The 22,784-nt window shown below is 34.0% G+C and overlaps 1 protein-coding gene across 2 annotated transcripts in view; it reads right to left on the reverse strand.

The window, feature by feature from the left end:
- LOC101900001 (death-associated protein kinase related) overlaps positions 1-21,261 on the reverse strand; it is a 381,165-nt gene extending 359,904 nt beyond the window's left edge. The window contains exons 1-2 of one of the 2 annotated variants that reach the window (XM_059120919.1): positions 20,816-21,261; positions 19,065-19,456 (exon numbers count right to left, since the gene is read on the reverse strand). In XM_059120919.1, the coding sequence (XP_058976902.1) occupies positions 19,065-19,192 (128 nt within the window). In that variant the 5' untranslated portion in view covers positions 19,193-19,456; positions 20,816-21,261. Of the gene's footprint in view, positions 1-19,064; positions 19,457-19,644; positions 20,392-20,815 lie in introns of those variants that run through there. The other variant, XM_059120920.1, reaches the window with a different exon arrangement.
- Between the last annotated feature and the right edge of the window lie 1,523 nt (positions 21,262-22,784).

Genomic DNA, 22,784 nt, shown 5'->3' on the forward strand with positions numbered 1-22,784 from the left:
CAAGCTCAATGGAAAAAACATTATTTCTGGGATGAGTCTACGTTAAATATTAAAGGCTCAGACGTGAAAAATTCTACGGTGAGAAGGCCAAAAAATGAAGAACTCAAGCCGCAGTGTTGCAAAGGTACAGTGAAACATGAGGGAGTGTCAAAAATGGCGTGGCGCTGTTTTTATTTCTATTGACTTGGGCCTATCCATAAAATAAAGGAAGTTGTGGATCGGTTTGTTTACGAAGATGTGTTGGACATCACGTTGTTCCCTTACGCTGAGTAAAATATTCGGCTGATTTGGGTGTTTCAGCATGACAATGATCCCAAACTTGTATCAAAACTTGTCAAATATTGGTTGCGGGAGTCAAAAATTCATGTTTTGTTATGGCCGGCACAATCACCTGACCCAAACTCCTTAGAAAACCTTTGGAGTATCGTAGATAGGAAGATCAAGCGAGATTCTGAAACAAATAAGCACAACATTTTCTAAATAATTCGGAGTGCCTGGAAAAGCATACCCAAGGATCAAATTGAGCGTGATTCAATGGCTCGTAGGTCTGCAGCTGCTATCAAAAATAATGGATGCTATCGACTATTAGCCAAAATTTAATTATTTTAAAATAAAAAATCAAAAAGTTGCTTTAGTTTTGACAAAGCAAAAATTGGGTCATTTTAGTTTTCCATATATTATTTTTCTTTCAAAATTATTTTTGTATTTTTATTTTTAGTTTATTAAAAGTGAATTAAAGACGTCATTTAAAACTGGAAAAATAGTTACGATTTGTTTATTTTTGTAAAAGTTGCAGGACAATTATTGTCTTTGCGATTTAAGTTGCTTTAGTTTTGGCCACCAGTGTACATATATTATGCATGACAAGTAGGTCAAAAAGTAATGAGTTAGTTTGGAATGAGAGTCACTGATGGAGTGCAGAACAGATGTAGAAAAGGGTTTTGGAAATTCGAACTTTTAGGTTATGAAGAGTTCCAAAATGGTACTAAACTTCTAAAATCGTACAATTTGGTATTATGTGAACCGGATAAAGCCGAAATTTAGTATGAGAATTGAGGTTGGAAAGTAAGTTTGATGTGTGAAGGTGGTTTTGGAAATACGTACTAAGTCTGCGAACAATACTAAATGGTACTAAATTTGGAACAGTTTAGTTTAGGGTGTATAGATGAAGACAACATTTTGAAATTTTATATTGGGGTTCTTGTTGGGGGTAGATTATGATAAAAATGTGATTTTGGAAATGTACTACAAGTGGACGAAAAGTACTTTATTTGGTACAATTTGGTTTTGGTTCAGCAGATAGAGCTTGAAATCTGAAATTTGTTATTACGGCCGCTTTTCATGTGTGGCCTTGACATAAGGTGGTTTCGGAAATATGTACTATAATTGTACCAAAAGTATTAAATAGTACTATATTTGGTATTAGATGAGGGGATAGAGATAAAATTCTAAATTTGATATTCAGATTATGGATGGTATCTGTGGCGTATCTGGAGCTAGTACTAAATGGTACAAAATTTGGTATTGGGTGAAGAGATAGAGCTGAAGTTGCGATATTTTATATTGCGATAACTGTTGTTGTCTACGTTTGAAATATGGAGGTGGTGTTGAAAAAGTGTAATACAAAAAGGAAAAACAAAAAGTACTAAATAGTACTAAATTTGGTATTAGGTGAAGGGATAGGGGTGGAATCCTTAAATTGTCAATCAATAGGGGTGAAATCCTAAAATCGATGTCACAGTTGATATCTGTGGTTAATATATGAAGGTGGTTTTGGAAAGGTGTATTGTAATTGGTCGATAAGTACTAAATGGTACTATATTTGGTATTGCGTGAAGGGATAGAGCTGGTTTCCCGAAATTTTATATGGATGTCGCTGTTGGTGTCTGTGGTTGAGAGGAAGAGGTAGTTTTAGTTATGCGTACAAATATTGTACTAAAACTTACTAAATTTGGTATTGGGTAATGGGATTGAGTTGAAATTCTGAAATTGCATATTGAGACCACTGTTGATTTATAGGGTTTACATTTGGAGAAATTGAAATAGTTTTGAAGTTTAAGAAGAATCGAAAACTTATTTCGAATTTTATGAGCGTTTTGGTTATTTAAAAATTTCACCCTTTTGTGGGGGAGATACCAGAAGAAATGGGCCGATCTATCCCATCTCCACAATAGATGCTAGTAGAAATATTGGAATATCTGAAGTTTAAAATGAATCAGAAAATTATTTCGCATTTTAAAGGCATTTTGGTTATTCAAAAAATTGACCGCTTTGTGGGGGAGCTATCAAGAGGATTAGGCCGATATATCTCATATCCACACTAGTTCTTGTGTTGGTCGAAATACTGGGATGTGTGAAATTTAAAGATTATCGAACTTTTATTTCACATTTTGAAGGAGTTGTAACTATTCAAAATTGTGAACCTTTGTGGGGGAGGTACCAGAAGGAGTCAGCCGATCTATTCCATCTTCGCACTAGATCTTGTGTTGGTAAAAATATTGGGATTTGAGAAATTTGAAGACAAATTTTACATTTTATGGGCGTTTTGGTCATTCCAAATTGACCCTTTGTGGGGGAGGTACTTGGTACTTGAAGACTGTCGGACGCTTATTTCACATTCTATACGTGGTATAATTTTTCCAAATGTTGACCCTTTGTGGAGGAAGTACTTGATGGAGTGGGCCAGATCTTGTGTTGATAGAAATATTGGGATGTGTAAAATTTGAAGACAATTGGACTTCAATTTCACATTTTATGGGGAGTTATAGTTATTCAAAATTTAAAACCTTTGGGGAGGAGGGTACTTTATGAAGTGAGCCGACAATGTCTATTTTCCAGCTGACCTAGCTATGATAAAAAACATGAGGATATGCAAAGTTTAAACAAAATAAGACAATGCTTTCTTGTTCTGTGAGGTAAATGATTTTCTGTGAAAGTTTTGACATTTTTGCGGGGGAGATACCAGAAGGAAGCGGCTGATATTTTCCATCTCCGAACTCTATCAAAATTTGATAATAATATTACGGTGTACCAAGTTTGGACCATATCGGATACTCCCTTCGAGAGTTATGGTGCCCCCAGATAGCCAACCAGCAAGACGGACGCACGAAATTACTCCTCGTTGGGCGCCACTTATACAAATAATGCCAAAACTAGACAGCCGCTAATTTAAGGATTTACTAGATTTTGTCTCTCTTTTTCAAAAGATTTTACATTTAATTTTTTAGGGATTTATTCCAACCGGGTGAAAATGTGAAAACAAAACAACCGCACGTTGGGCGCCACTTCGTTATTTTAACAAGGAGAAAATACAACTTTGTAAAGATTGTAGACACCCCTAGATCGACTCCCAATATCCAGAAACGGATTTGACCCAAAGAGACCTAGGCTCTAACACCGCTTTTTCGACGATGCAAATGTTGGCCGTATCTAATGATATATACAGAGGATATGGCCGCCAAATGACTGAGGGTATAATAGGCACTTATTAAATCCATTAATAAGTAATGAGATTTGTTACTGGGTATGACAGTTTTTTTCCTGAGTTTTGGAACTTGAATTGGGTACAAGTTGCAGAAAACATCATCTCTGCTTTTTGACTTTTCGATTTTTGCCTCCAACAAAAACAAGTCGACTTTTTGATCTTTCAATTGTTGATTCTCGATTTTATGCTTTTAAACTAAAGTGAAATAAAGTTTGATTCGTTTATGTTTGTTTTCATATGTGGGATGATTCCATCTATAGATTATAAAATCCTTATTTTTTAATTTTTAATAACTCACATTCCAACTTCTCTAAAATCGATTAATATCTAATTTAAATAATTTGTATAATAAATTTCTTCTCCCAATTCTCCCTTCTCCAAAATCGACCAAAAATATCTATTTTATAGATAAAAGCAGCAACTCTCTTTCTTTCGGCCCTTGTTCTTGAATATATCTTTTCTTTGAAGACCTCAAACATCGAGAATGAGAAGGTAAAAAATAATGTATCGAAAAAACACACTAGTCCACGTTTAATGAATTCCAAATTAGATACAAAAACGAGAGACTGACTACTCATGTTCTTTTGGGCCATGAGATGACGCATTTTTTGATTTATGTGTTGATGTTGTTGTTGTTGTTGTTTTTTATTATTATTAACCATTATTATCATTATCATTATTGTTGTTGGTGTTTTTCACTTTTGCTTCGTGCTGTTGTAGATAACTAACTGTGTGACTTTCTTTGTTGTGACTTTATTTTTCGCCAGTTCTTTTTTTATTATTATTTTTATTTGTATTCATAACGTTCTAGAAATTGTTATGGAGGGGTTATGTAGGCATATGAACAACCAACAAACCATTTTGAATTCAGGTTATGCAGGAAAAGTGGAACATGTAAATAAGGGCAGCAAAGTTTGATATGAGTTTTTTCTTCAAGAATATTAGGTTTAAAAATTGAAAGATCTCAACAGAATTCCAGCTATTTTGGCTATACTATTTAAGCCCCTATAAAGGGTGATTTTTATGAGCTATAGAAAACTTAAAAAAATAAGTATAAAATTCGGAAAAGTACAGGGTGAGATGAAAAAACTGCAACCAACTTTGGAGTGATGTCATTTCTAATCCACTCGTCCGACAGCTGTTAGCATTATTCCAGTGAGCGTACAAAAGCATTTTGGTGAGAATTTTCCAGAAAAAAAGTTATTCGTGATGGAATTCAAGCGTGATAGTGTGATTTCTTTATATTTGGCTGGAAAACAACAAGTGGCTATCGTTAGAGCACTACATCATTTAAATGTGAATGAGTCTTTTGTGTCTCGTACCATCGCTCGTTACCGTCATACTGGTAGCGTAGCCCGACGTCAAGGAAGTGTACGGAAGAAAACAGCAACATCAACAGAAATGGTTCGAAAAGTAAAAAAGCGACTTGATCGAAACTTGCGAAACCCTTTCGGCAAATGAGCTCGGTGTAAGCCATTGAAATTCCAAAAAGTGCAAGAACTTACACCGCAACAGAAGGATAATAGACTCAAAAGAGCTAAAGAGTTGCTTCGCTTGGCCGAAAGTGGTGAAAAAACATTCGTGTCCAGCAGTTTGTGCACCCTCGGTTGGCCACCAGAACTCAAGCGCCGGCCATGGTGATGCTGTGGGCCACCATAACAGCCGAAAGTCATTCTCCGCTCGTATAAATCGACCGTGGCATCAGAATAAATGGCGAATATTATAGCGAAAATATTCTTGAGGGTGTATTAAAGCCTTGGGCACGCAAACATTTTGGCCGCATACCTTGGATATTCCAACAGGACTCAGCACCATCGCACTCAGCACGCGCCACCCAAGAATGGTTACAAAATGAGGTTCCTCGCTTCACTTTCAGCGCACAATGGCCACCAAAATCTCCGGATACAAATCCGTTGGACTATTGTGTCTGGAGTATTTTGGAAAGCAAGGTTGGCACTAAAAATACCTATGTGTCGATCAGCTCAAGCAAGCGCTACGCCGGGAATGGGCCAAAATACCACAGAGCAACATTCGGGTAGAGTGTGACGGTTTCATTGGCATTCTGAAGGCCATAATTCGTGCCAAAGGTGACCAATTCGAACAAATCTAAACTTTTTCTCAAATTTGATGCTATTTCCGACATTTTTTGATTTCATTAAATAAAATTAAAAAAAAAATGTAAAAATTATGGCCTTTGACTTTGTTGCAGTTTTTTATCTCACCCTGTAAGTTATCGATACTTAAGAGATTGTCTGATAAAAGAATGACCAAAAAAATCTGTGACAAAACGCCAAGCGGCAGTTAAGTTAAACCCCAGATTTTAAAAAGGAAATAACTTGGAAAAAGTTCTTTGAAGATTTCGAAAACTTTGCTGTCAAATTTGGCAACTTTTTACAGAACATTTTTTGCCTTGGATTTCACAAATCCTGATCCAAACCTGAAGTTTTTTAGCTTACAGAACTTGTCTTTATAGCTCCCGGCCCTGGATTTTTGTGGAAACTTGAACTCATGCTTTCACCAATAGGACTTCTAACATGTAACCCAATACTTTGTTAATTGGTTGGCTAAAAAAGAATAATTTTCATATATCTGCCACAATATTTATGCAAACATTGCAGCTAAGTTAAATCGATATTTTATAAGGAAGTTATAACAATAAGAAATAACTTAACGTACATCTATAGCTAAATAGTAATAAAAATTGTCCAAAAAATAAAATTTTTAATTTATGTGCCACAAAATAATTACAAATCACAAATGGCAGTTAAACAAAAATAGCTGAATTCCCTAAAACTATCTTCCAGAAAAAAAATTGGTCTTACTTCAAAATACCTATAAATATGTTATCAATGCAAACTGAATAATTTTTGTTCCAAAAATAAAATCTGTGGGAAAACCTAAAGTGACAGCTAAGTTCAAAACCACATTTTAAAATAGAAAACAAAAATGCATCAAAGTAGTATAACCAAATTTATAAGTTCTATGTCGATTTCCCAATATTTTACAGACAATTTTTCGAATTGTATTTCACAAAACCTTAAGTTTTTTTAGCTTAGAGAACTTCCTCCTCCTTCTTCCTTTATACCTGCAAGGAAGCAAGGGCTTATTGGAATTATTTTTTTAACATTCTTCCAAATATGCCCGTGAAGATAAATTGTAAAATATAAATGCAATGTGTTGGTGCGCAAGGGGTTAATTGAAAAATAGTTTTTTTTTAATATTAATGATTTTTACCATTTTTTTGGATAAATCAACGTATTTTTAAATTAATTTAAATTAAATTAACTAATTAAATTAATTTAACAGGAAAATGACACAATTTCCCGACGAGGACGAATAACCAGAGTGGTGTTGGCGGTAGGGAAACTGCATGGAAAATGCTGAATTGCACAAAAACTATGCTAGCTGCGTCATTGAGGCGGGTCTTAAATGAAAGGTCTCGAGGAGTACTTTCTGGCTATATATGCCTTATATTCCCAACTGATTTCAGATAATCGAATTTTTTCGATTTTCTAACCAAAGTGGCGGTTTCGGTAGGGAAACTGCATGGAAAATGCTGAATTGCACAAAAACTATGCTAGCTGCGTCATTGAGGCGGGTCTTAAATGAAAGGTCTCGAGGAGTACTTTCTGGCTATATATGCCTTATATTCCCAACTGATTTCAGATAATCGAATTTTTTCGATTTTCTAACCTTATATTCCCTTTCTTGCCTTATATTCCCAACTGATTTCAGATAATCGAATTTTTTCGATTTTCTAACCAAAGTGGCGGTTTCAGTAGGGAAACTGCACTTTGGTTAGAAAATCGAAAAAATTCGATTATCTGAAATCAGTTGGGAATATAAGGCATATATAGCCAGAAAGTACTCCTCGAGACCTTTCATTTAAGACCCGCCTCAATGACGCAGCTAGCATAGTTTTTGTGCAATTCAGCATTTTCCATGCAGTTTCCCTACCGAATCCGCCACTTTGGTTAGAAAATCGAAAAAATTCGATTATCTGAAATCAGTTGGGAATATAAGGCATATATAGCCAGAAAGTACTCCTCGAGACCTTTCATTTAAGACCCGCCTCAATGACGCAGCTAGCATAGTTTTTGTGCAATTCAGCATTTTCCATGCAGTTTCCCTACCGCCAACACCACTCTGGTTATTCGTCCTCGTCGGGAAATTGGGTTATTTTCCTGTTAAATTATTTTAATTAGTTAATTTAATTTAAATTAATTTAAAAATACGTTGATTTATCCAAAAAAAATGGTAAAAATCATTAATATTAAAAAAAACTATTTTTCAATTAACCCCTTGCGCACCAACACATTGCATTTATATTTTACAATTTATCTTCACGGGCATCTTCCAAATCGTATGCAATCAACAAAAGGGATTTTCTTTGACCGCAGGTATAATCTCTTCTCAGCCTTTCCTACTCGAAACGTCAAAGGAGAATATCCAAACATGACAAGTCAAAGCAACTGTGATGGCATGTATTTTACAAACGAAAAACATTTAATTCTTCATAATCTCATTTTTAATGTGAAAACCAAAAAAAAGTAACAAAACAGAGAAAAATTACAAAATAAAAAAACAGTCATCACATTGCACGTTAATACCTTCAGAAGTACACATTTTCACTCACAAGCAAGCAAATCGCAAGCGAGTAAAGAACAAGCAATCACTAGAGATAAGCTACATTTAATACAAAAGAAAAATATACGGAATTTTTGTGATTATTACACAGCGTAGAATGTCAGGAATGTCAAGAATTTATGGGAGAGACAAATAGATAGACCGAAAGACAGACAGACAGACAGACAGACAGACAGAGAGCTACTGCCAGGCGGTTTAGTTAGTCTAGTAGTCAGCGAGTCCAGATAATGATAAGAAGTCAGTCAACCAAATAATCACCATAATGTTTTCCCACAAAACCGAAACAGATGGAGGGACAGACGGACTGACAGACAATGCAAATGAAGTCAGAAAATAAAAAATAAGAGATGACAAAAATAAAAGTGACAAATTCCCAAGTGGGTAGTAAGTTTTTGTTAAAATCGAACGAAAGAAAACCAAGTAACCATTCTGAGTAGATAACGAATGAAGGAGAGTATGGGGAAGAGGGGCTAGATGGTTTGAATATCGATTTTTTAGTTCTTTTTAAATTGTAAATCAAAAAATAATTATGATCTAATTATTGCTTTTTGCTAGAGAGTAAGAGAGAAAAAATACTCCAAATGATTTGGCTATCTAGAATTTTTTAAACCCTCCACCATACTATGGAGGGTATATTAAGTTTGTCATTCCGTTTGTAACACCTCGAAATATCCACAAAGTATATATATTACTGATCAGCATAAAATTCTATGTCGTTTTAGCGATGTCCGTCCGTCTGTGGAAATCACTCTAGCTTCCAAACGAATTGAAGTAGATTGATAAAATTTTACTCAAATGTACATTATGTCAGCAGGACTCTTGGTATTGAAAATGGGTCATGTAGGTCCACGTTTTGGTATAGCCCCCATATAATGGTACCTCCCGATATTCGGTATTTTCATGATTTTTGCGACAATATTCATCGGAATTGTTTTAAATTTGGTATTTGAAGTTCGAAATAGATGCTACAGCCTAAGACAGAAAATTGTCAGTGCAGGTCCACGTCTTCGTATAGCTCCCATATAACCGTACCTCCGGATATTCGGTTCTTTGTTGATTGTAGCGACATTATTCACCGGAATTGTTTCAAATTTGGTATTTGAAGTTCGAAATCTGTACTACAGCCTAAGACAGAAAATTGTCTGTGTCGGTCTTCGTATAGCCACCATATAACGATAACTTCCAATATTCGGTATTTTGATCATTTTAGCGTCATTTCTCACCGGAGTAGTTTCAAATTACATATTTAGAGTTCGTAATGGGAACTACAGTCTGTGACAGAAAATTGTGTATACAGGTCCAGATCTTCGTATTGACCCCATATGTCAGTTCCTCCAAATTCGGTATTTTGACGATTTTAGGCACAATACTCACTCACCAAAATAGTTTGAAATGTTTTATTTGAAGTTCGTAATGGATACTACAGCCTGTGACAGAAAATTTTCTATGCAGGTTCAGGTCTTCATATAGCTCCGATATAATGGTACATCGCTATATACGGTATTATGATATTCACCATTTATTTCAAGTTTCAAATTTGAATATAGTAATGGCTTATTCCAAACAATGTGTATTAAAAGTCCATGTCGTATAGACCCCAGTATAACGGCTATATTCGGTATTTTTAAGATTTTAACAGAACTTTTTAACGGATTTTATTTTTTGAACATTTCGAAATGGTGGAGGGTATTCAATGTTCGGTCCGGCCGAACTTACAGCTTTTTTACTTGTTTTTGTTTTAATACAAACACTGGAGATCTCTTATCTGCTTGGCAACGTCATGCGCCTTCGACAAAGAAACCTTGTTTGAATTTGAAAATTTTATGTTGGAGTCAATACTAAATCAAAAGTTAAAGTGGATGCCTACATATCTAAGCTAAACGTTATGGCACTTGTTGGAACGATTTTTTTTTACAAGCTAACGAGTTTGGTTTGGGATTTTGTATATTTTTAATTCTTAAATTAATTATTTGTAATATTTCATATTAGAATATTTCTCGACTGACCAGCCGAAGATTATTGTTAGCTATATTTGCAGTTGTCAATTTGTGTTTCATTTTTTTTAGACATTAAATTGAAGGCTTTGCTGCAGGTACAACCCGGCTACCTAAGCTGGTCAGGCAGCACCTACATGCTTTTGTGACTCATTCTAACGGAGAGCGAATGTACCCCAGCCAGCCTGTTTGACATGAACAAACTTTTTTTTTGGAATTCTTGATACGGGTTGTTGTTGTTGCTGTTGCTGTTGTTAAATGACAAAGTCAGAACAGCCACATGAGTTTTGAAAAACAAAAGTTTTCTAATGCTACGGCCGCTGACATTTGGAATTTTTCCTGAGAAAATAAAAACAATAATTCCAAGTTTTCGATTTCCTGACAGCGTGCGATTGCCGAAAAGGGTTTAAGGGAATATTTTGAAAGCTTTCTGAAATCGAAATTGTCAGTCAATATGTACCAAAAACAAGTTAAAAAGTAGCGGACGGTTCTGCCGACAGACGTATACCCTCAGCCAATGTTCAAATATTTAAATATATTTTAATTTCTATTATGATTATTCAAACTCTCGACCCTCTATGGAGTGGGTTCTGAAGGAATGAACCAATATTGTCCATTTCATATTGGACCTAAACTATATTCGTAACTTCATCATAAAATCCATATTCATCCCAAGTTTCTGGTTGAGAGAAATATTCAGATATAGCAAATTGTAAAAAATCGCTGACATGTTCCGTAAGTTATGATAGATAAAAGTATTGAAAATTGTGACCCTTTGTGGGTGAGTAACCACAAGGGGTTCGCAGCTATATATTATCTTCACAACAGATCTAACAAAAATGTTTGTATGTGTGAAATTTGAATAGAGTTGAATGCTTATTTCGCTTCATTTGAGCGTTTGATTTCTCATAATCTTGAACCATATCTGTGCGAGGTACCAGAAGAAATGGTCCGATCACCACCACTTTATAACAGATCTTGTGTTGATGGAAATATTGAGATGTGCCAATTCTAAATGGAATCGGATGTTAATTTCGAGTTTTAGTAGCTCACAAATATTAGCTAAAAACGTTGAAATCTCAATATTTAAGGAGTTATGGCCATTTTAAAATATTCAGTAATTCATGCCTAACAAAATGATCACAAATAATAGCTAAAAACCCTGAAAACTCAATATTTAAGGAGTTATGGGCATGGATATTCAAAATGTTGACCCTTTTTGGGGGAGGTACCAGAAGGAGAGAACCGATATATTCCATCTTGACAACAGATCTTGTGTTAGTATTCACACATATAATAATGGAATGTGTGAAATATAAAGAGAACCTGGTGCTTATTTCGGATTTTATAAACGTTTGGGTTCTTCAAAACTTTGACCCTTTGTGGGGTAGGTACTAAAAGGAATGGTCCTATATCTATCTCAATCGTTTGTTCATAGAAATATTCAGATGTGCCAAGTCTAAATGGAATCGGATGTTAGTTCCGCCTTTTATGAGTTTAATGAATATTCAAAATTTTGGCCTTTTGTGAGGGAGGTACCAGAAAGGACGCACCGATCTTCACACCAGACCTTGGGTAAGCAAAGATATTGTGATGTGTGTAATTTGAAGACAATCGGACTCTTACATCACATTTTATAAGTGTTATAATTATTCAAAATATACCCTCTCTCTTTTTCTAAGAAGTATATATATATATATATATATATATATATATATATATATATATATATATATATATATATATATATATATATATATATATATATATATATATATATATATATATATATATATATATATACATATATATATATATATATATATATATATATATATATAAATATATATATATATATATTTGAAATATCTGCTGGCTGATGCGTACCATAAATTTTGGAGGGAGTATCCGATTTGTTACAAACTTGGTGATGGGCAATATCGGCCCGCTATTTCTGGTACCTCTTCCGAGGTACTTCTGGTATATATATAAATATAAATATATATATATATATATATATATATATATATATACTTCTTAGAAAAAGAGAGAGGGTATATTTTTTGAAAATTTTGACCTTTTGTGGTAGAGGTACCAGCCGGAGCGGACCGTTTGTACCAAATCGACTCCAAATGTCCTGAAGCGGAGTTGGTCCAAAGAGTCCTATTTTCTAAAACCGTTATTTCGAGAAGGCACGTTTTGGCCGTATCAAATGGTATATATCCTAGCCATATGGCTGAGGGTATAAAAAGTGTAAAACGCCAAAAAAAAATATTGTAAAAAAAATTCCGGTTCTTTCTTTCTTTCTTGTGTCCCTGGCCAGGACCTAAACTAAGTGATACCAAATATAAAAATACCAAAATAACGTCACTTTTGGTGAAGAAAGCAGTTTGGATTTTCATAACGCTCAAAAACAGCCGGATGTTGTTATTTAAAGTTCTAATCCACATTAAAAAATATTCTCAAAAATATCTGTCGTCAATTTCTGAACTAAAGTTTAAATTAATAAAAAAGAATTTACAATAAAAGAATTTTTTTGATAAAACTCCAGAATATTCCTTACATATCTCCCAAATAACCCCACGATCTCTTTAAAAAAAATATGTTTTGAAAATCCAAGATAATGGGCAATAATTGACCCCGACTTCAAAGTAGAATTTTTAAAAACCCTCTTTAATTTACTTCAATGTTTTTTTTTTTTTTTTCAAATTTTATGATTGTCCCAGTATAATTCTATAACAAAAAATTCCATTACCAAAGCCTCCAAATCTCTAATGCAAATTGTAATATTTCATGATCAAAAGAAAGTAAAAAGCCATAATGACCCAAACAGAGATGGTGAAGAAAAATGGAAACATAATAAAAATTTATGGCAATTATTTCCAGCAAAAGCTATGGAATTTAAATAAAATCAAGAAAGTGTTTTTTTTTTTTTTTTTGCCGAGATGTTGAAAGGGAAAAGAGTCGGCATGCAATTCTGCAATAACACAAACAACTCAAATCGAAAATAAGAAAACCATTTCATTTTCCAAGACCACCACCGACCATCATCATCATCATCGTCGTCATCTTTGTTCGTCATGGTTCCTCGGCGAACGGACATTGCGAGCAAAATCAACGTCAAATTATAACAGAAGAAGCAGCTGAAGAAGACAACAACAATAAAAGCGAGCAGTCAGTCAGTCAGCGAAATTGAAAAGAATTATAACACGAAAGAAGTTTGGCTGCTACTCCCCGGAATCAGGGTGGAGAGATGGGAATGGATATGGATGGCGACCAAAGTAAACCAAAGACTAGTATTTGTCCATCCCTCCATTTCTTCTTCTGGTTTTCCTCTCGTATCTGCCGTCTTTTTTTTTTTTTTTTGCCAAAACAAGAACCGGCTGTCTGTTGTTTGATTGAGTCGGCTAATGTTTGATAATAAAAACAAAAAACACAAACTTAGCAAAAGAAATGTGAATTTAGTCTGTCTGTATGTCGGTCTGCTGTCTATTGGTCTGCTATGGCGGCTGCTTCTTGCATTCGGTTTCGGCAGAAGACAACGCATTTGTATCCATTAGAGTAGTTGTCTGTCTGTCTCTCTGGCTGTAGCGTCCGTCTATAGAAACTAAAAACAAGACAATTTAATGCAAAAAAAAAAAAGATACAACAAAAGCAAAAAGCCCCTAAAACGGAAAAGAAACTCTAAAACTTGTTTTGAGAAAATGAAACAGTCAAAATCTGGTAGACATTTCTGGTTTCCTCTGATTTATTGTGTATACCTATGGCAAACATTTTAGGAGATTTTTTATGCTTTAACTAATTTTGAAATAAATTTGAACACTTCTAGATTTGTTCAAAATTAACTCCAGAAAAAATATTTTTCCAGCTTGGAAAAATATATAAAATGCCTATAAATTATTTTCTGAAGAACTGAATGGGCCATTCATTTGTACAAATATTGAATATTTTAAGATATAATCCATTTACCATATATTGTTGGGAAAATGTGGAAAATACCAAATATAGGGAGGTACCGAAATTTAGTGGCTATACGAAGATCTGGATCTGCATAGAAAACCAACAGACTGTAGTACCCATTAGGAATTTCAAACACGAAATCAGCAAAATACCGAATAAAGGGAGGTACCGTCATATGGGGGGGGGGGGGGGGGGTGCAATGATCAATTTTCTGTCACAGGCTGTAGAACCCGTTACGAACTGCAAATGTGATGTTTGAAACAATTCTGGTCAATAATACCCTTTTATGAGGGCTAACGGAAGATCTGAACCTGCACAAGCAATTTTCTGTCACTGGGGCTATACAAAGACGTTGACCTGCATTGTAAATTTTCCCTCACATGCTGTAGGGCCCATTACGAACTAAAATTAATAAATTTGAAACAATTCCTCAAAATGTCCATAAAATTATCAAAATACCGAATATAGGCGGGTACAGTTATATGGGGGCTATAGAAAGATCTGAACCTGCATAAGCAATTTTCTGTCACAGGCTGTAGTACCCGTTAGGAAGTGCAAATACGTAATTTGAAACAATTCCGGTGAAAAATGTCGCTAAAATAATGAAAATACCGATTAAAGGGAGGAACAGTTATATGGGGGTTATACCTAAACTTGGACCTATATATCCCATTACCAATACCGCAAGTCCTGCAGAAGAAACACACTTTTGAGTTAAATTTTATCAACCTACTTCAATTCGTTCGGATGTTAGACTGATTTCCACTGACAGACGGACGGTCTTAGTTAAATCAACATCGAATTAGATGCTAATCAAGAAATATAAGCTTTGTGGGGTCTAAAATTTATGTTTCGAGGTGTTACAAACCGAATGGCAAACTTAATATACCCTCCACGGTGGAGGGTAAAAAAATTGGGTAAGTCTCAATTTACCCAAAATCGAATATCTAATTCGCCTCGGAGGAAAAATATGGATATGATCTTCAAAATATCCTTCGACACAACCAATTTTAAAGTATTCTGAACTCTTCCGCAGGAAGAATATAAAAAATGAAAATAGTACGGAAGTATTTTGGTACGAAGGTATCGTTTTAGCGGAGGACTTGACATGAACGGAGACCAATATAGGCCATTTTCAATACCAAGCATTAGACCAGATATACATTTTTGTGTTTAATTTTCAAAATCTGCTGACATCAATATGTGTTCAAATTTGCTATTCCCAAATTTTTATAAAGGCTGCAGGGCAGATCATAAATTTTGAATTCAATTTTGAACTATTTCCCATAATGGAAAAAAATCGGTAGCATCAATCAGATTATTTTCAAGAAGTACTAATAGTTCTGGATGAAAGAAAGTTATGAGAATTCATTCATAAATGAACAATGTCCTGCCAGAAATTGTATTTCAAAGCATCTTACAAAAAGCAAGTGTTTTTGGTAAGGGAAAACATGCTAACAGATAACAAAACACTGAATAGTTACTTACGTGAAATTTTCAAATCGAAAAGCATTTTCCAAATATTATTGGTTTTTTTTAACATTTTAGTACCGCCAAAATTCAATTTCTACATTTTAAGCATTTGTAACAATAGAGCGACTATTTTTTGGCGGGTACATGGAATTTTAAATATCTTTCATTTTCACTTAATAAAATATGTTTTAAATACAAACTCGAAACAATAAGAAAATTAAAGTTAAACAAAAAACTTGCCATTAAAAAACAATTGGGGAATGATAAATCGATTATTTTTAACAATATTAAGAAAACAATGCAAAAAAATTAATAATTTTAAACAAAAGCTTATTTAAAGAACAGGAAAATAAGAAGAGAATGTTTTAACAACTGAGAACAATATGGGTGAGGAATGCTGGAATTTCCGAAAATTGAGAACACACATGTGAGCGGGAAATAGGGTCGGTGAACGGTGTAAGACAGTTTAATTTTTATAAGGGTATTTAAGAAAGTTGCATAGCTTTAATCTTTCATTTTTAGACACTTAAGGAAAATTTACTTTTTTGAGGTATGAACCTCCTGGTTGTTTGACCCGAACTTTGTGGTTTAAAAATTTATTTTCTTGAGGGGATGAACCTGGCTGTTTGACCTGAAATTTCTGGTTTAAGAAGGGATAAGGCCTAAATCTATTTGCAATTTGCTGTTAAAATACCTATCCAACAAGAGATTATATTGTTTAAAAAAAAAACGCTGACTTAAGGAACTTGAGATGGATATCTTGAAAGTTGAAACAGATATATATATATGAAGATATATGTAAATGGATGCTATATCCACATCTGAACCGATCTCTTTCAAATTCAGAAGATGTATTTCTATACTGTATCTGATAGTTGCCACCAAATATCTTTGTTATGGATAGTATTTTACGGGTGGGAGGGAGTAAAATACAGAATCGGAAGAAAGATATGTATGGGACCAATAGCTATATTTTAACCGATTTTCACCAAATTTCATAGACTTTCTTCCAGGCTAAATCCGTTAGTATGTGTCAAAATCCATTTAATTCGGGTTTTTGTTAACCCTTTGGAGCACAATAAACTTGGAATCGCGTAAAGATATATATGGGAGCTATATCCAAATCTGAACCGATCTCTATAAAATTTGGTAAAAGTATTTCTGAAATGTATTTGATATCTTTCTCCGAGGATCGTTATTACAGAGTGCATATTACGGCCGTAGAGGAGAAATTTAACAAATCGGATGAAGAATATATATGGGAGCTATACCTATATCTGAACCGATTTCCGTAAAATTTGACTCACTTATTTCTAGACTCAATTTGGTTTTACATTTCAAATTCCATTCAATTTGGCCTAATATTACACGTTTGGTGCACAATAAAAGGCAAATCGGACGAAGATATATGAGGGAGCTATATCTAAATTTCGACCGATTATTTCCAAATTCAATAGGATTTGTCCTTGGGCCAAACAAACGATTTGTGCAAAATATCATCTCGATCGGGCAATAAATGCGACCTATACTTTGTTTACAAAAATACATGGACAGATGGACGGACGGACATGCATAAATCGACTCGGAATGTGATTCTATGCCGATCATTAAAAGGAACTATAAGAAAAAATAGCAGTTTCTGAGTGGCCAAAGCATACGTTTCTGATAAAGAGGGTATGTATCACTTCATATGCCAAATATACCAGATCAAAATAACGGTTGTAGAAACTAGTTTTCGTCCAAAGTCAGGACATATGGTGTCGATCAAGCCCTCTTCTTCTTTTCATTTTTCTAAAATGAGCATACTTGATCATTTCGATTGAAATTTGTTCGACGTCGGATAATAGAATTTGACCCAAAGACAACTTCCATACCACAAATTGTTAATAAGGATCATTATTCTATTTCAGAACTTCAAGAATGTGAAACATTTTGCTATGAGAACATATTTTTCCTTTATGATATCGAAAAACAAATCGCAAAAATAGTAGATTCCTGCAGGTTCTGGAACAGAAAATGTACTGAATTTTATTGAATTTATGGTACTTTGTTTTTATTGGGAACATAACTTTATCCATTTTCCAAATATGAATCTATATTTCATAAAACTAATAACAATAAGGTGTTCTTCTAATTTGGAGAATTTTTAAGACTCATATTTTCCATTAAATGGATGGAAATACAAGGATACAACTTTTTGTTCTGTTGAATCCTTCCCTAAAACAGATTAATACATTTTCAAGATAAATATTAACAATAAGAACTGTCCCTACAAAGATCCTCCACATGAAACCAATTACCCAATCAAAAAAATAACAAAAACCAGTTATCCTTTACGAAATAAATACCACAAAATAAGCGAGGAACACCTGCTGAGCCTCTGGAGAGGACACAAAGACTTAACCACAGATTACCACAGTAAAAACAAAGGATATGAAAAAAAATAAAAGAAAGAACTAAAATAAAGTGATTGGTGGTAAAATCTTGTTTAAAAGGATTTTCTTAAAGCGGTGGTGCCGGCGACATGTGGAGGAAGTAATTGTAATATTGTTGCGTTCCTTTTTTCTTTGTGCAAAGTGTCCAGACAACAAAGGATAATCGGGGTGATACACACACACACCCAACTGAATTGTGCCACGCATACCCACACACACAACGAGAAAAATGTGTGTCAAAGAGCAACAAATGGGACAACAGGAAAAGCAAGCGCAACAACAAAAAAAATATGTGAATGAGGAAAATTAGGACAAAATTGTATATCCCGCAAAAGGAAAATGAAAATTTGTTGAAAAACAAAATTATGTGTATAAATCAAGAGTCCTCTCGGGAGGGAGGGGTTAATTGAGAGTGTGGGAATGATTGGGGTAAGTGGAAAATCATTATGAAATCAAGGAATTTTCCGTGGAAAGGGAAATTTTTGAAAGGATAATTTTTTCATATTAAAGTAGATTCTAAATTTTTCGGCATCTGACGGATGTTGAAAATTAAGTTTATCTAATAATTCGGATTCAAATAAAACATTTTATTAAAAATCTTTTTTAAAGGCTGTGGGAGGGTACTAAATGAAAAGAATTTCGACTTTCCTTCTCCGAAATTTCGCTATAACTGTTGGTCTGTGCGTAGATATGGAAAATAGACTTTTTGAAATAAGTCGGATGACAAAAAAGATTGAATTTTAAGGGTCATATTAATCCCCACCCAGAAGAGGAAGCTTGTGAAGAAGGGAGCTAAATGAAGTAAAAGATCCCTTTTCTGTGGCCTTTTCTTCTGAAACCATTTTTTAATTCCGGCAAACCTTTCACCTGTGAATTGGGACATAGGAGATGAATTTCTCTGTTCCAAAAACCTTTCGGAAACAATCCGTCTACGTATCCAACTGATAAGAATTGCAGTCCTTAACAAAATTTCCAACTTCATTCAAAACAAAAGAATCATTTTTACAACACGGGAGCTTAAAGGAGAACACAAACATTTTTAACACTTTTTTGACTTTATGCTTCACTTACCTGGCAAATGGAGTTTGTTCAACATCATAAATTTCGTTGATATCCTCGGGAACCAGCAAACCTTTGAGCCGCTCCTCATCGATGTCTAAAAGACCATCGCCAATGGGAAATATGCCTTCCGAAAACATGTTTTGTTCACTTTATTTGCTTTGCTCACTTTTTGTTTGGGGAAACTATTTTTTTGTGGGAATTTTAAAAGTAGCACTTTATGGTTTTTATCGTTGTTGTTGTTGTTGTCACAATAAATTTATTTGGGGGGAAATGCGTTTTAAGCAGGGAGGCGGGAAAGGATTAGCTTTCGCAACAATATATTTTTTGGATATTAAAATAACAACGATTTTTAAGGGAATTTTTAATTGCTTTTTGGATTCCTTTCACACACTTTCAGGGCACTAGAAAAATAGAAATTGAAAAAAAAAAAAAAACACAAAATTAGAAAAACTTTTTAAAAGCCACTAAATCACTACAAAAAAAGGTTTTATTTAATAAATATTCATGTTTTTCTTTGTTTTCTGTTTTTGCTGCCACTTTTTTAAGGTTTTTCACTTCTTTTAAAGCCTTTAAACTTGCAAGAAATTACTTTTTGCACAACAGAGCCTGCATTTGCCAAAAATAAAGCAAACAAACAACAACACCATTATTAACCCAACAAAATTGCACTCTTATGAGAACAGCTGCTACTGTCTTCTTTTATTCCGAGGAAGAGAACAAGGAAATCAAGTTAGAGTATGGGTATTTTTCTTTCAATTTGACATTTGTCCACTTCTTGTTGCTGCTTTCTTGATTTTATTTTCGTTTATTCTTTCATTTTTCGGTGTTTGTGGTTCTTCTTCTTGAGTTTTTTTTTGCCTACTACTTCTTCACACTTCTTCTATTTACTTTTCTACTTATGTGTTTGTAAGTTGTTGCTTGCTTGCTGGCTGCTGTTATTTCAAATTATTGTAGTTATGTTGTTGTTTTTGTTGGTGGTGTCTTGTTTTTCTCCACTACACTTTGCACTATAATTGTTGTTGCTGCCGTTGTCGTTTGAATGGTAAATCATGTTGTGTATCATTAACACAAAAGGTTGGAAAGAGATAGGTGCACCACACAATACAAAGGGAGTCGTGAGTCGTAGTAATGACACGGGAGAAGAACATTGCAAGGGAGACAAACCGACAGACAGACACACAAACACGAACGAACTTACACACAGTCAGAGCACCACAAAATACACAACACTACTCAACAGTAAAATTATAATTTCACGTAGAATTAATCTCCTCTCTTGGTGGAGAGGAAGAGAGGGGAGTACATGTTAAGGAATTATTAAAGGTATTTTATTAAATTGTTACAATGAAAGGGTTTTATTTGTCTTGGCAATATTTAAATTTTTGATTGTAATTCACTTTAAACAGCAATATTTTCACTTTCAGCGTTTTTCTTTTTCCTCGGCTTTTAAAAAACTTCAAGACACTTGAGGTTAACAGCAACAATGTTAAGAAAACTAGTTTTTCTTTTTTAAGGCAGGCACACTCAAAGGAAAGCAACATCAGCAACAAAAAAATACAATAAGAGAGGCACTCGAAAACACCAAATATATTTTGGGTTTCTTCTTATTAATTTTATGCAACTTCAATAAAATTGTTTAATATTCTTATTCATTTATACACTGGCAACAATTCATGTTTTATTTTCCTCTTAATTTAACTTGTTTTAAGTAAAGTAAAGCAAAAACCACAACTCTTTTTTCGTTTTGTTGGTTTACTCACATTCATTCACTACTTTTGACTTCTTTTATACAATTTTTCTTTCTGCCGTATTCTCGCATTTGTTAAGGAGCCACAAAACAACATTTATCTCCTCCACTCGACACAGAAAATAAAATTAAATATTTTTTCTTTCTTTGAACACGGCACGGAAATGTAAGGCGGGGAAAGGTAACAATTTATATTTCAAAAAAATATATATTTTTAACATTCGTATTTCGTTACAATTCGGTTTTATTTTTCTTTCTTTCTGGTAATTTTTTTTTGTTTTAACTTTTATAAAATAATATATCTCCCATTCGTGAAGAGTCACACATACACACAACAAACATTCATACGCAGCACAACGACGGAATCAACGAACGAACGTGTACGCGCGAGAAAGAAAAATACTCCGACTTTCGTGTTTACTCCACGGCTTCACGGTGATTTTTGCGCTAGGGCTATGTAAGTCGTCTTTCGATTAATCGACATTCGGGCTGTGGTGAAAATAGGGTAACGTATGTCGACTTTCGATAAATCGTTCTGTATGTGGTGAAAATCGAAAAAGTGGACTCTTTGTAATCGGTTTTTGAGCATATTGGTTTTTGGTCGACATTTACATGAGTCAAAACTTGAAATAATGCCCACAAATATACGAATTTTATGAATCGAAAATATTTGATCGTACTGGCAATTCTTTTGTGTTATATTTTAATTAAAAATATAAATAACAATGACACAAAAGGCAGTGATGGAAAGCAAAAAACGAGGACCGAATTCAAAAGAAAAAAATATTACCCCAAGAGGTAAAAGCAGCAAAAGGGCAAAAAAGCCCAAAAAATAAGCTTCACTAGACGTCAGACTTATTTATATAGTATAACGCACTGCAATTTTATTCAAAAATTTGACACAGCGTTACCTAAAATTTGACGTACTCGGTGGACATATGGTTTTTTATACTTTTTTGTTCGCATCTCGTAATAAAACGGAACCCGAATTAAGTAACAATAAAATGTTTTTATCCTGGCATAAATCATCGGCTAATTTATTCAAAGATGTTTTTTATCCTGGCATAAATCTTTGGCAGATTTATTCAGGGAAGAACAAAGGATTTTTTTGGTGACGAAGTAATAAGTATGAGTTGAAGTTGAAATAAGTTAACCTTACTTTTAGGTCAGTCTTTAGGGATCAATGCCCAGAATAAAAAATAATAAAAAGCTGATATTGAGCCCACATCGACTAATAATTCGGAATGATTTTCTATGTCGATCTTCATACTTGTCATAATCAACTAACCATTCCATAATCAAGTCTTACATGACTTATGAGGCTAATATTTTAGTTTTATGTTTTAGATTATATTCTTCCTTGACTGGTCGGAAATGTATGTAAATTTCTAGCCAGTTGTACGTATTTAAGGACGAACTATTGCTAATTATTATTTTTTTAAACAAGTAAAAACAGCTGTAAGTTTGTCCGGGTCGAACTTTGAATACCCTTCACCATTTGGAACGAATTTGGCAATTCTCAAAAACAATAAAATCCGTTAAAAAATTCTGTCAAAATCTTAAAAATACCGAATATAGCTGTTATATTAGGGTCTATACGACGACATGGACCTGCATAGGTAACTTTTGTCATAAGTCATTACAATATTCAAATGCGAAACTTAAAAAATCGGTGAATAATGTAGCTAGAATCATCAAAATACCGAATATCGGGAGGTACCGTTATATGGGGACTATACGAAGACGTTGACCTGCACAGACAATCTCCTATCATAGACTGGAACATTCATTACGGACATCAAATACCAAATTTGAAAGAATTCCGGTGAAAAATGTCGCTAAAATCCACAAAGTACCGAATATCGGAAGGTACCGTTATATGGGGGCTATATGAAGACGTGGACGTGGACAAACAATTTTCTGTCTTAGTATCCATTTCGAACTTCAAATACAAACAAATTTAAAACAATTCCGATTAATAT

Source organism: Musca domestica, unplaced genomic scaffold (assembly GCF_030504385.1).
Source record: "Musca domestica strain aabys unplaced genomic scaffold, Musca_domestica.polishedcontigs.V.1.1 18, whole genome shotgun sequence".
NCBI classification, from domain to species: domain Eukaryota; kingdom Metazoa; phylum Arthropoda; class Insecta; order Diptera; family Muscidae; genus Musca; species Musca domestica.